This window comes from Pieris rapae, chromosome 12 (genome assembly GCF_905147795.1).
Source record: "Pieris rapae chromosome 12, ilPieRapa1.1, whole genome shotgun sequence".
Classification (NCBI taxonomy): domain Eukaryota; kingdom Metazoa; phylum Arthropoda; class Insecta; order Lepidoptera; family Pieridae; genus Pieris; species Pieris rapae.
Window position 1 is genome coordinate 4,575,837 of NC_059520.1, and position 14,354 is coordinate 4,590,190.

Below are 14,354 nucleotides of genomic sequence, written 5' to 3' on the forward strand. Positions count from 1 at the left end.
CTTTGTAATCAACGAATCGAATTTTCGATAACGTTAAGTATTCGAAAACGATTGATGTTTGTGGCAAGCCCTCTAGCCTGACGTGTGTAATTAACTATCATTTGATAAAAGAAGCCTTGCTATCTTTACTGCTAATTGAACAGAGATACGATTTGTGTAGTTTTAACTAGTTAATGCTATTAAAGTTTTCATAGACTATATGTAATGGTAGTAGCAGTACATATTTTGGAAAAGTTCACCTTCACTATACCATAAAGTAATATAAATGTGGATTGAAACAATGTAACGTTTTGTATGCAAGAACTGCCTTTGTAGGCCATACACAAGAAGTCTTTCACTTCTGCTATTTATCTATAGTATGTAATGTACCATGTAAAAGATGACAATTAAAAAAAGTACATAAAAGTTGTTTCTAGTTATATAATACTTGTGAAAATCTATACCTAATAATATTCTTTATTTTATTTTTTATGTATATATGTAATACTTAATACGTGGAAGTAAAAAATTTCCACCGCTCCGAATATACGCAAAAAATCTAACTTAGTATAAAGTAATTTCCTTCATTAAGTACTGGGTCTCGAATGAGTTCGCGGGACTTTATCTGAGACTTATTTATATTTTCACCGTAGTAAAGATATTACACGGTACTAAACTTGCTTTTACCCAATTAACTTAACTTCGGAAGCGAATTACTTTCTGACTAACTGAATTTGTATTTAGCCTATTTTTAGCAGAGGCAGAGTTTAACTAATGTTTATCATGGGTCCCCGTTCATTCACTTCCTGCACATAATATAAATAGAATGGCGTACGCTGGCGCATTTCGTTTGATTTCAATTGGTCAACAGTGTCTCTGGACCAATCACAGACTTGCGATTAGATACGTTATTCCGCTTGACCAATGAAAATCAAAAGAACCATTATCTTGGCTAAGGGTGCGTCCACTTCTGGCGAATGCGCCGTGAATGTGTAGCTCGCGAGCCGTTTACGAGCGGCGCGCGTGCAGTCACGGCAATCTTTTCGTGCGCCTCTTTAGCTCAACTCATGCAGGACTCGTAAAAGGCGCACTCAGTTCTATGCTCACAGTTCTGTTTACTGGCGTGGGCGGAAGGAAGGCGCGAACTGCGCGCGGGTTGCGGAGGGGTGGCGCACGAACATAAATGCACGCGCGCAGCTCTTCAATTCTTCAAAAGTTATGTTGGCATAATCAAGGGATAAATTATTTCAGTAAATATCTTTTAATGATAATGTCAACCTTAATGGATATTTATTAGGTATTTATCTTTTTGTTTGGTTTCATCACACACGCACTTAATTATCATGACATCTTATCCGAGTGTTTTGTTTTTAAGATTTTGCTTTGCATTTTCTGTGGGTTATTTTGGAAATAGCAATTTTAAAATAAATTTTGTTCCATTTTGAACGAAAAATACGAAAAGATTTTTCGCAAGAGGATGTGGTCATTCAATTTCCTGTAAGCTATATTTTGGTTTTCATCCTTTGAAGATTTCGTGACTGTAAAAATAATATGAGAGCGTCTCGAGTGAATCTTGTAAGCTCGTTAGAACCTTAGGAAATATATTTAGAATTTTTTTAAATCAGTATTACATGTTTATCTATGGCATGTAATGATATTATATTCAAGTTAAGCTCATCTTAAGTAAACAAAATGCATAAATTTTAATTCAAAATCACCTTTAAATTATATCGTGGAAACAAAACATGATTTTTTTAAACCTTGGTAAAAAATGAAGTTATATTGTGTTTATTATTTTACGTCACGGACCAAATGAGCGTCTAAATGCAGAAATTGAGTCCACACTACTACTACTGAGTTTATTTAAGCCACGCATTTATAATATAACATTTCGTTAAAAAACTATTTTATCTTTAAAACTTTTAACTTCATATTAAGTTCACTAAAAATGAACTGTATTAACCACTAACTCTTCATTCCAGTAAGGCAATTATGCGACGTTGAACGTTGTAAAACGACATACGATGTTTCAAACTAAATTTTAATCCCATTTGTGAGCTGAAAAGCTACTGACACTATTTATAGTTATAGCCTTTGTGTTTTAAATTCATATTAAACCGTTGAATATGGACTTTAGTGAACTATGGCAGGCTCTAGGCCTGTTAATTGCAACGCTCAGTTCGATTCCAATAATTAATAGTTTCATGAATAAATCATGTAAATTGTAAGCAAATGCATTTAAACTTACGAAAGCGTGAATAATTTATTGGTTAAGTGTCAACGCGTTAAATCCTATTGTATAATCTTCATTTAAAAAAATATATATGTTTTCTAACGGGTTTGTATTCATAGTAATATCGTGTGGTGTTTATCTTGCAGTTTGTGATAGGCATTCTATATTTTTTTAGAAAATATTTAGAGACTGACAAATGTGATTCAACCGAATTCGTTTCTAACGCTGTCTATTTCTCACGTATTAAAAGGCGATTTAAAGTGCAAAAATAGCGTACAAAATAATTGGATACGCTAATATGGATCTAATAGTAATGTACTTAAAATTTTTTTTCACCTGAACGCTTTTCCAGAAGATACCGCTTAAATTAACCCATATTAACTTATCTAGAGAAGCTGGAAGGAAGCAAGCAGATTCCTTCTTTTGCTATTTATATATATATATTTACAAGAAACGACAATCAGAATTGTGTAGTATGCCTATAAATGTCGGAACGGATCGAATCAGTCCCACAAAACACTCCAGAAGGTTAGACTGAATCCAAAAGCACTCTTCTTACAACTCATAGAGGCCTAGGTTTTATTGGTGTTAAATTGAACTAAGTTCGCATCGCTCCAATCTGAAACCTTCTTTAAACGTCCAATCTAGACGTTCAACCATATATAAATGGGTATTATAATTTAAAAACCAATATTTCACATAAAACATGCGTTGGCATAAATAAGGTGTTTCAGGGTATGATAATACAGATAACTTCACAAACAGGTCTTTGAAAGAAAAGTTGAAATATACGACTTAGTATAATTTTGCTTTGAAAAGGCTACGGAAGTTCGTAGCCTCGTAGCTGCGGTAGGAATAAAATGCATGTATAATGTATATATGCAAAAATATCTAATGAGTACATATTGTTTAAAAAGTAATGTACTGGAGAGCATTCTAGATATTCCATTGTCATACATAAATAGTTAGCCCCTGTTCTATAAAAAAAATAATCTCGTTCATTAACTAAGACGACTAAGAGAGGTTTAAGATATCGTATAAAAAGATGAACATTTCAAACCTATTGAGTACGTGTAGAACACAATCCCCAATTGTTTTATCCCAACAAGGATATTATAATGCTAAAAACTCAGTTTTGTATCGCGCTGCCCGGACATACAATTACCACTATTTGGGCCTTGACTTGTTTAGGTTATCGCGGAATGTGGTTAAAAAATGTATTAAGAATATCCATAGCGCAAAATCACCTACATCATGAGCACACCCCACATACACACCATCACGTACATACCCACACTTTTACATCATCACACAACACAACTAATTTAGGCTTAGTTAAATAAATTAAATCACAATTAGTCAAATGTATTAATTAATGTTTGTCTGTTTGTTCCCTTTTATAAATCTTTTTGTTGTTAAATGTATCATGTATTCCATCTTTGGCTATATTCTCAGTATATTTGTTTGTAATTATATATAATTCATGTTAGCTGTAGGAGTACTAAATAAATAAATAAATAAATAATTTCTATTTTTGAATTCGTCATCTTATGATGAAAGTTACTATAAGTTTATTTTCTATTGATAAATATTTTGCGGCTGTTAAACGTTCCTTAAAAAATATGTAAGTATGGTTTCCCACTATAGTAAACAAGGGGTAACACAAGCCATAGGATTGCTGTTAAATTATGTACACTCACCAAGCCAGACGGCATTATGTTCGCTCTCGCAATGCTCCAGTTCAGGTCGTATGTGAACATCGTCATCATTATGGTAAGGTGCTTCAAGTGGAAATATTTCCACCCGCCGTTGCAGGGGGTCCCGTATCTGCCATGCGGTTAGTATTGCGACGTCCACTATTAGCAGACCCCCGACCATTGTGTATAATTTCCAACCGTGCATGCGTTTCTGTAAGGGAAGTAAAAGACTTGATATTTCGATCTTTCATTCGTAAAGATTATTCCTCTTCGTATTCATTTTTCAATGTATATAAAATATAAGTATACCATTAAAACCTTTAAAAAGGACTTTGAGTTCAATGTGTCGCTGATTTTATTTTTGTGATAACTACCGGTTTTAAGTGGCTATTTACATAAAATTTCAAAAAAGGTAGTTAGTCTAGTCAATGTCAGCTTGCAGGAGTTACTCAAAACCTAACTAAAATAATACTCACTTTAAGTTATGTTATCGTAAAACCCAAAATACACCCTTAACAGGTCATGAATTATAAAAATAAAATAGATTTAAATATGAAAATATAATCAAGCTAAGTATTTACAAGAAAATATATGTAAAATAAAATTATATGCAGGTTATAAGTTGTAAAAGAATACGACGAAACCGCTAACGTTCAAAAAAGAGAAAAGAGTTTCTCCTTCTCTCCTTAAAAATACGCTTTTACGTGTATATCCTTTTCTCAAAAGTACTAGATATTTTTAATAAATAAATGTTTGAACGATATCATTCACGTAATAACCGACAGAACTTATAGCGTTATAAATATTTCGGTCTAATTAAAACCGTTTAAATGGGTCATGTCATTTAAATAGTAGGTATAGAATATTTCAAGAAACGATTCTGTTTGTGGCCGCGTTTTAAATAAATAATGAGCTGGTTTTGTCATACAAAGGTGAATATTTTAGTTTAAATTGGGGAAATTTGAAATATAGTTTGACGTGACTATTTTAAAACTAATATCGAGAAATTATAACGATAGTTAATACATACATCAGGAAAACATACTATATTATGTTATTTTTCGTAGAAATACTTTATGTGTACTTTACACATTACGTATATATTATCAATCTACAAAGAGTAGTGTTGGCTTAGCTTGAGCACGTGTCTCTAAGGTCGTAGGTTCAAACCCCGGCTGTAGACTTTTCTATGTGTGGATTTAAGACTCGCTTGTATGGTGAAGAAAAATCCTAAGGAAATTGGCATGCCTTAGTAGACAGCATAATATGTCAAGTACAAATGGCTAATCACCCACTTGCCTATTATAATCTGAGACTAAGATCAAGGACTGTAGCGTACTGATTTTTCTACTAAGGTTCTTTCTTCTGGTTTATTTGAGCTACGAACTACGCAACGGAAGTCGGTATGTTCCTTGGGTTTGAATCCGACCTTATTATTCGAGTTGAAAGGTATATAACGACAACCCGAGAATATCTGCGAAATTCCCAATTCGTTATATCATACACTTTACACTAAAGCCTCACAAATAAATGTTCTTAATTTAAAATTACTAAATGAACAGAGTGAATTATCGAATAATATCTTTCATTCTTATAACCAGGCTAAAGATACTCTTTGTACTAGGTACAAAATAATCCGCTTTTACAAAACCCATACATTACTAATCCTTCTTTACAATAGGTTAAGCTTAAAATATATTTCCTAAGTAATCCGTTCTTATCACAAAACAGTATATCGTATATATTTTATCGGATATTGTAATGATATATGCGCAGTCAGGGTCGTAGTGCAGGGTCCTATGATTTTACTTTTACTCATTGTAAAAACTTTTCACTAAGTGAAGCTTAAATGTGAACTAATATTAAGCAGTTTTATATGAACCGCAAACGCTAGAGAATCTCGAATATTGACCATTTTAATTGTTATCTGTTCTTCGAATAAAAATACTACAATTTCACCATTTTCATCCTATAATGAAATTCTGTATTATATGTACACTGATTGGGTCTAACCACTTTAAATTGTAATATTATTGAAATAGACGTAAAAGATAAAAACAGACGTTAGTTAAATTTATCTAAACTAATATCTTAACTAGCTCACAAAAATCAACATAAAAGTCTTTATATGCTATAGAAACATATTTTTAGTATGACATATATATTTTAGCTGAATGGTGTTAGGTAAATGTTCAAAATTTTACTGTAGTTCCGACCCTGTACTACGATTGAACCGCGACTCGAATTTATTTCCCTCGTTTATCGCAACAAACGAACCTTTCTACGACACAAAAGAAAAATACGTTTCACATGTTAATCAAAGGTAAAATGAAAAATCTTTAGATTTAGTAATATAATCGTGTTCTCAAGAAATGTAAATTATATCAAAACAAAAGAAAATTTATGTTGTACTTAAATATGTTTTTAACAGAAATTTAAATTTGAGCTATTCAGGTATATTAATTACAATTTAAAAATACACTTAACAGTGTACTTCTAGACGTTTGTTTTAATGACCGGTGGTAAATGTTGATGAGGCTATGTGTCTATATTTTACTTTATTAATAAGTTTAAAATATATATTTAGTCAATAATTGCTTCGCTGGGAATCGAACTTAGCTCCGGGTTATAGGCACTGTGCCTGAGGCATAATCATGCCTATACGTGAGACACTTACGTATATCCCACATAATTCACTCGTTCTATTGAGTGACATTTAATAACGTGACCTGTTTTCCGTTAAAAACGTAACAAAAATTCAATGAAAACATTCTCAATTTTCTCAATTGACTCTTCAACCTTCAATAGAAAACAAATTGCCGCTATAAATAAAATAAAGCTCGGAGACAATTTACTTCAAACAATTTTGCTGGAATTCCTTTATCTAATGAACTAACCTTTGACTCAGGCTTTGGCTTTGTCGTGTGTCTGTGGACACGCCATACTTTTGTAAACATGGCGCCGTAAGCCATAGAGAAGCCCATAGCTAGAAGCCAAGCTCTGGCTGCGCATAGACCAGAGAAGTGATTTGGTTGAACCCATCTTCCGTCCACACCTAGTGCGATGGCTGACCCGAAGCAAACACAGCAGCCGCATAGCATCACTGTATTGCAGGCGGGATGAGACCATTGAATTACCCTAAAAGTCAATCATTCATGTATAATATCAATTTAAAATGAAATAGCCGCTTTTAAACAAAAATGCATAATAGTTTTAGTATATTATTATTACGTATTCATGAATTAGTAAATGTTATGTAGTCACAAGTAAAGTCACTTTAATAAAATTATTATAGTCTTTAAATAAATTATTTATATATGCATAAGGATGATTATATAACGGATTAACTCTAAGCCCTTTGACAGGAAAAACACATTAACCATTAAGACCATTGATTGGAAGTACAAACACAATGTTCAAAGGAACGTCCATTTCAGAGGAAGACTGTGATTATAAGACAGATCTTGTATATTGCCGTATTGAATCAATCTATAAAATTTTACGATCATAAGAGCTTTTATAGATGTTTAACGATACCGGTTGTAAAATTTGTTTCGGATTTAGGGGATTGGAGATGTCAACAACTGGATTGTTCAATAATTTAAATATTTTTTGATTGATTTAGATGCGAAGTAAATAATAATTATGTAAGGGGTGTCAATAGGAGTGTAACATTGCGTGGTAGGATAACTAATAGTTTGGTATGTGAGACTAAAAACCACAACCCTGGGTTTAAAGAGGACGAAATGAACACACGCAAGGGAATGCTTAAGTTCTTTAGCCATATAAAACGTATCAAAGAGAAGCGGTTAACAAGGATTATAAAGCAACCGTGGATGGTGTAATCTGGTTAGGTAGGCCTTGCGTACCTGGACTATTTCTAGGACGTACTAGTTAAAAGACAGGAAAGGAGAAAGACAAGTTAAAAGTACCCATAACAGACTTGGATCTTCAATTCCTGTGTATGGTACATAGGAACTGAAGATCCATGGTCTCTGCCTACCATTATGGGAGAAAGGTGTGATCTAATTAATAAATAGTTTATTATTTATTTATATAATAGATAATCCAATATATAATCGTTAATCCAAGTAATTCCTGAAATGTGGTCAATGTCAAGATTTTAAATACAGAATTCGATTACATTTTTGTTATGTACATTTTATAACATAGAAACCGATAACATTACTATAGAAGATTGTCTCAATATATATATACAAAAACGTATTTACCGTCTATGCCTGTGTATGATGTTGAATACAATGAGAGCTATAGCTGCCAGGATGCCAGCGATGCATAGAGCAGTCATGCATGCGAATAAAGGCAGCGACACTGTGCGTAACTCATTCACAACCACTGTGCGATCCGGTGGCACCTTTCCTCCTGCGAGAAATATTATATTTATGTTTGGAACGAGTTTCTATATTTATTACAGGTATTCTTCGTACAAATATGAGAAGTATATAGTATATTCCAAATGGGCAGCTTCTTCATGGAACATAAAAAACAGTGGCGCTACAAAGTTTTTAGGTCTAAAATTGATGTATCTGTTTCGAAATCATTCTATCTAAGCCCTGCCGGTTTCCTCACGATGTTTTTTTAAAGTGAAACTTTTGTTAGATCGTCTCAAACTTTTTTATCTGTGTAGCGCATATCGCGTGACGGTCGGCCCCGGAGTAGAGATAAACTGAAAGGCGCTTGTCATAGCAGCCAAGGCCAATATGGCGGTGCACATAGTTCGCAGCAGCTGACCGTGTAGTGTATAGACTATTATTCTAAGACACTACTTTTATAAGTCCCATTATCATTCCAATTTTCCAAGTATAAACTTAGGATTGATAAAGCGATTTCAAACCCTTAATGGAATATTATTCCAAAAAATTTAGTTAAATGTCTATAATGTGAAAATTTTTTCACTTATACCGTGGTTTCATAAAACCACACATTTTATTTTCATCACAACACACACCAACCCCTACGACCACAGGTAGGCTCTTGATACAACTAAACTAAACACTACAAGAATAGACCTATAATTTACCAGAATTATAATAAAAAACATCGACGCTATATAACAGTTGTATTATTTTACAATTTCGTTAGCGGTCTCAGCATCTCAATAACAACGTAAAAATAAGTAAAAAAACATAAATCTTTTTTGAAAGTACGATAATTTTCTCTTCCAAAAGGCAAACAATATTTTAAAGTGTGGCTTAAAATAACGTCGAAGTAAATAACAACGAGTCCGAATATTCCCCTCATTTTAATGGTCGGCAATTTTCGCTGAAATACGCTTAAAGTTTGAACTTTCCAATGATATTTTTCATTTATCTTTCATGTTAATCTGGCAAAAGATAAGTATTATCTCGGCTAAATTCTTTGCAACTTTTGGCAAAATTATTTAACGTTGCGTAGACAATTATGTTGATATATACAAGTATTCTTTTAAAACTGTCCCCAAAGGAAAAGCTTTCAAAAATATATTTTTACAAAGGCTAGAAGCAACGAGATACATTTCCTTAGTGATAAGATAATTATTTAACTATTACAAAAATTGGTAAATGATTCGATTTTACGTAAATTTGTATGACACATGTAGCTTTATTTGTAATTGCGATACCGATCTGATGTTCTGTATGCAAGTTTGATCTAATTCCCTTTATATCGGTAGAGCTGAAATCCTGACCTTGGAATTCAGCGGTATAAACACGGAAAGTCCTAAATATTGATAAAGATTTAAAAAATAAATAAATATTTAAACTTTAGAAAGGACAATACCATGAATAAATAGCCTCGAAGCAAATCCATTTGTATAAAATATTCCACCCGTTGTTTGGAGTCGGGAGCTAATTAAAGGAAATTCTTCATATTTTTATTTACTTAACCCATTTTTCAGGTTCTGTGTTAAAAATACAAAAATGTCGAATTCGCTACGATGTACTTTAATTAAAATGTATGAAATGAAACGCGACCAAAAAATTGGGGCGTATAAAAGCAACAGCACGAATCTGTCAGTAACATGTTTTCAAATTGATAGAAAAACCGATCCAAAGCTAAGTTTACCCTTTAGCCGATAAATGCCTTTTTGATGGGTAGTTTATTAGAAAATTTGGTACAATTAGGGTAAGATCGATGTTGAAGCGATACAGATGCCATGTCATTAGTGAAAGTCGGAAGTCATTAGTATTATGTAGTTATCACCTCTTATTATGGCATTACTATAATTGGTTGATGTAACGTAACCTTAGTTAATGTATATTTTAGTTAAGAATAAAGAACGATGTAAACCAGATGTAAACCTTAAGGTTAACATCTACTTGTATCTATTGTATGAATAAATTTTACAATTACAGTTTTGGTTATATATAAAATTCTCGTGTCACAATGTTAGTTACCTATACTCCTCCGAAACGGCTTGACCGATTTTTACCAAATTTTATATGCATATTCAATATGTCTAAGAATCGGCTGCTATCTATTTTGCATACCCCTAAGCGGTATGAGGTGTCCAAGAATATTTTTTAAAATATTTTTGACGAAATTTTTTGTTTTTATTTTTTCTATGATACAAAATATAAAAATACATACCCTCAATTTTCACACCTCTACAATTAACCCCTATTTTTGATTCGATAGTAAAGGACTTTGAAGTTTGTCACTAGGGTACCGTAGCAAAATGTTCCATATTGGTGTGTACTAATAGACAGACTAGGCATTAAGGAGAAACGCAGTTCGCGCGGGTAGCTGGTATTGATACATATAATAATGCAATAGGTTGGCCACTTACAGATTTTTAATAGTCCCACTACCCATAATTGTATGTTATTCTTAAGCTCTGGTTCTGTTTAGTTAACTTAGCCTCGTACAATGTGTTTCACCAGCAATGTCACTGAACTTATCACATGTAAATGTATATTTAAATTTTGTTGGTAAGTCAACCTATAGCTGTACAATAAACTACCCACAAATATAACAAAATATATCTTCTTTCAATGCATTCAAATCGAGGCTAGCTAGGAATATGTCAAAGAAAATTACTTTTGATTTCCTTTTCTTATAATTGGTTTCTATTCGTGTGTCTTTGGTCACTTTTACTTTTAGTTTTGCTGCATGTACGATTTGTGATCATTTGAGAACTACTAAATGTTACGTTTTCCTGAAGTTCTCATGTAAGTGGCATTTTCGCCTTTTTTGAGAAAATGAAGTCTTTAAACCTAACTATAACTTCCATCACATCAGTTCATAACATATACTAGTATACTAGAATTATTATTTGTATATTGTTCAATATACAAGCTTAATTTTATGTAGAAATGTCAATTAGTTAAAAAAATTTACTGTCACTTACCAACCCAGCGTTCCCGTTCGAGCCATGTGAGATTGTCAGCTTGTGTGTCATAATATCCCAGCTTCACATAATGGTTGTCATACAACTGTTCGATTTGCGTCAGTGCGATTCGATCGCCTTGTGATGAAAACGCCACCAAACCCTAAATAACATTAACAATTTAAGATTAAACAGTAATGACTAAAGTGATTTAGATCTGATACAATATAGCCTTTTTTATTTCCTTATCCTAAAATTTTAATTTCAAATGTTAGTATGTACTTATAGATAACTATTAGTAGTAATATGTTAGTTGTCTGTGGATATGGATTTGGATCTTTACCCAATATCCAAAGACGACATCTGGAAAAGGTTGGAGAGGGCCTTTGTCCTATGCCTATAGTCTGCTAGTATTTTCCTGCTATTTCTATCAAGAACTTGTATAGGAGTTACATATTAAGTTATAGATTAAGGGCTCTTGTTAGATGATGTGAATGGATTGTTTTATATTAATATACAACTATTATACTGCATAAATAAATAATAAAAAAAAATTATTGAATTATTTTTTTCCTATCATATGCAATAATACACATTAACAGTGTAAAGAGAAAGCATGTATTATAAATTATTTGATTTTTAGTTAAATGTAGTAATAAACTAAAAGTTTGTATACCCCTTAATTATAACACATTTTACAAAGTAAATCTGACGCAACAATTATTACACTAAGGTATGTTAGACTAGTTGTAACTGTTACTGTTAACTTATAAATAAATTTCCACCCCGTTATAAATAATGAAGTAACACGATATTTCAAGCTGTTTCTTCGAACAAATACGGTTTGCTTTGCCAAGGAAATTTAATATTCATTCATTTAATAAAACTATGTATCTTTTTCTGCAAGATTTTTAATTATGGCATGCAGTTTTGATTTGAGTTTTTGAGGTAAGCTTAAGGGAAACTCTCTTTTTGAAACAAAGGAGGTTATACATACTTTTAGGTATTTATTTTTCTTATAGTTAGGAGGGGAGGGCAAACGAGCCAACGGTGCGCCCAAAATATCGCACGGTAAGGTGTGTAGAAAAAGAACATCGTATCAGGTCTGTTTTTTTTATGTCGATGTAAATAAAGTGTTCTCAATACAGGAAACAACAACATTAAAACCAGTAGTTTTTTTGTGATATGGGTATCCACGCATTTTTTTTAAATTTAGTGCAATAAAATACGTTTTAGATGGAAAAGTTAATACATATTTAAAATTATTATTATTACCCAAACGATCACGATATTTTAATACATTTAAACTGAATTTTAGTAAAATAATGTAATTTGTCAATATTTAGACTGTGTGAGACTTATAAAACAAAATAACTTGACCCCTATTATTGGCCTTGGGTTCATGCCTTTTACTTTAGGCAACCGGGGTCAGTCTGTATTCATTTTGGTTGTATGGATAAGATTAAGCGAAATTCAGCGTTTAGTATTATTACGGCTTTTCAAAAGCGTATTGCATTTTGACATACGAGAGTTTGCAATAGGTATCGACTCAGATTATTTAACTAAGACACGCCGGTTTCATGACAGTGAAAAACCGTTTGGTGCATAGCCTGGTTACGAAGAAACACTGACTAAATTCTTATCACAAAGCAAATCCTACTATTCATATAATTAAAGCCACAAGGTAGCCGTACCCTTTTACCTTATTGTAACTATTCTACATATTACTCACCGACACGCCCAGAAATGAAGTGGAGTTTATAGCTTCGTATATATCATCGGCGATCTTTTTATTGGTGTATGTAAAATTTTTCAAGCTCAGTCCGCTTTTCTGTAGCTTCTCCATTGTTTTATTAAAAGCTGGAAAGGGGAAATTTTTATTACATTCTATCCAGTTGGGAAAAGTTTCAACGTTATAAAATGCAAGTCACAAAACGTAAAAGTAAGTAATAGAAATGGCTATAGAGAATATATTAAGATAACACTGTGGTTTTGTTCTTTACCAATGGTTTAAAGTTTTTGTTAAAGTCAAGTTCGATTACTGGAGAAACATTTTGGAAGGTACAGAAACACCACTCAGAAATTCTTATGCAGGACGGAAACAGAACTCGAAGAAATTAAAATAATTCAGTTAGTATATTTTCCTAAAAATACATTTACTTAAAAAACCTAAGCCATGAATCAAATAATTTTTATTCGAACAAAGTACTATTTTTAAATATGGCATAGATGTACATTTAAGAACAAAGACATTAGGTTTATGCTAGATAAGGAAAATGCTTGCGTTTTACAAAATTGAAAGTAAAATTGTCCTCGCCAGCATGAAATTCGTTCCTTTTGTAATAGTAATGCTGCGCACTAGTCGTCACAAGAGGTATTTAGGGTATTTAAGCGTATAAAATCCTCACTTAAAACCAAGACTGCTTATTCATAGTGTAAATAATGTTAATAAGTGAACTGTAAGCACTGGTAGCACATTATTTTAAGAGATCAGTATGTTTGAAGATAGTACTTACTTATTCAATTTGTAGCTATAATATGTACTATTACGAATCAACAAATTATTCAAGGCTCATGTTATTTTTCATCGATAAGCGCAACGAAATTGTTATGTTATTATTGTTGTAAACATTAAACTGTTTTAGGTAATATATATCTAAATCAGATCACCGAAAACTTTACGGAAAACATGATAACTCAATTTCTAGCCTTATAAATTAAATAAACAAAAAATCCTATAGAACAATGTTCGTATATATTGATGAATATTTGATCGGCGGTTTCGGGACCAAACTACGATGGGGAGCGGAAACCGAACACGAACACTCTAAAAAGAGTGCATTATTAAGAATGAAGACATCAGCAATTCCGATGTTGTCAGTTAATATTATAGAATACTAGCAGACTCGGCCAAGCGTTGCTGTGGCTAAGGTTTTTGTTATACTACATAGCAGTAAACTATTCAAGGAAAAATAGTTGGTACTTTTAACACAGCGCCATAGTATCACAAATAATTTGCAATAAAATAAAATTGCGACTATAATTTAAGATCTAAGCTATCCTATCTCTAAGTTGGACCAGACTGCTCACGGTGTGCCAATTTAAGTTAACATCGGTT

General features: G+C 32.4%; 1 protein-coding gene across 2 annotated transcripts in view; it reads right to left on the reverse strand.

Moving 5' to 3' along the window:
• The window catches only part of LOC110993761 (gamma-aminobutyric acid type B receptor subunit 1), a 102,703-nt gene that overhangs the window by 15,558 nt on the left and 72,791 nt on the right, over window positions 1-14,354 (reverse strand). For both annotated transcript variants that reach the window (XM_022260129.2, XM_045630411.1), the window contains exons 8-12: window positions 12,969-13,096; window positions 11,258-11,399; window positions 8,142-8,292; window positions 6,807-7,047; window positions 3,913-4,120 (exon numbers count right to left, since the gene is read on the reverse strand). In XM_022260129.2, coding sequence (XP_022115821.2) covers window positions 3,913-4,120; window positions 6,807-7,047; window positions 8,142-8,292; window positions 11,258-11,399; window positions 12,969-13,096 — 870 coding nt within the window. The remainder of the gene's footprint in view (window positions 1-3,912; window positions 4,121-6,806; window positions 7,048-8,141; window positions 8,293-11,257; window positions 11,400-12,968; window positions 13,097-14,354) is intronic.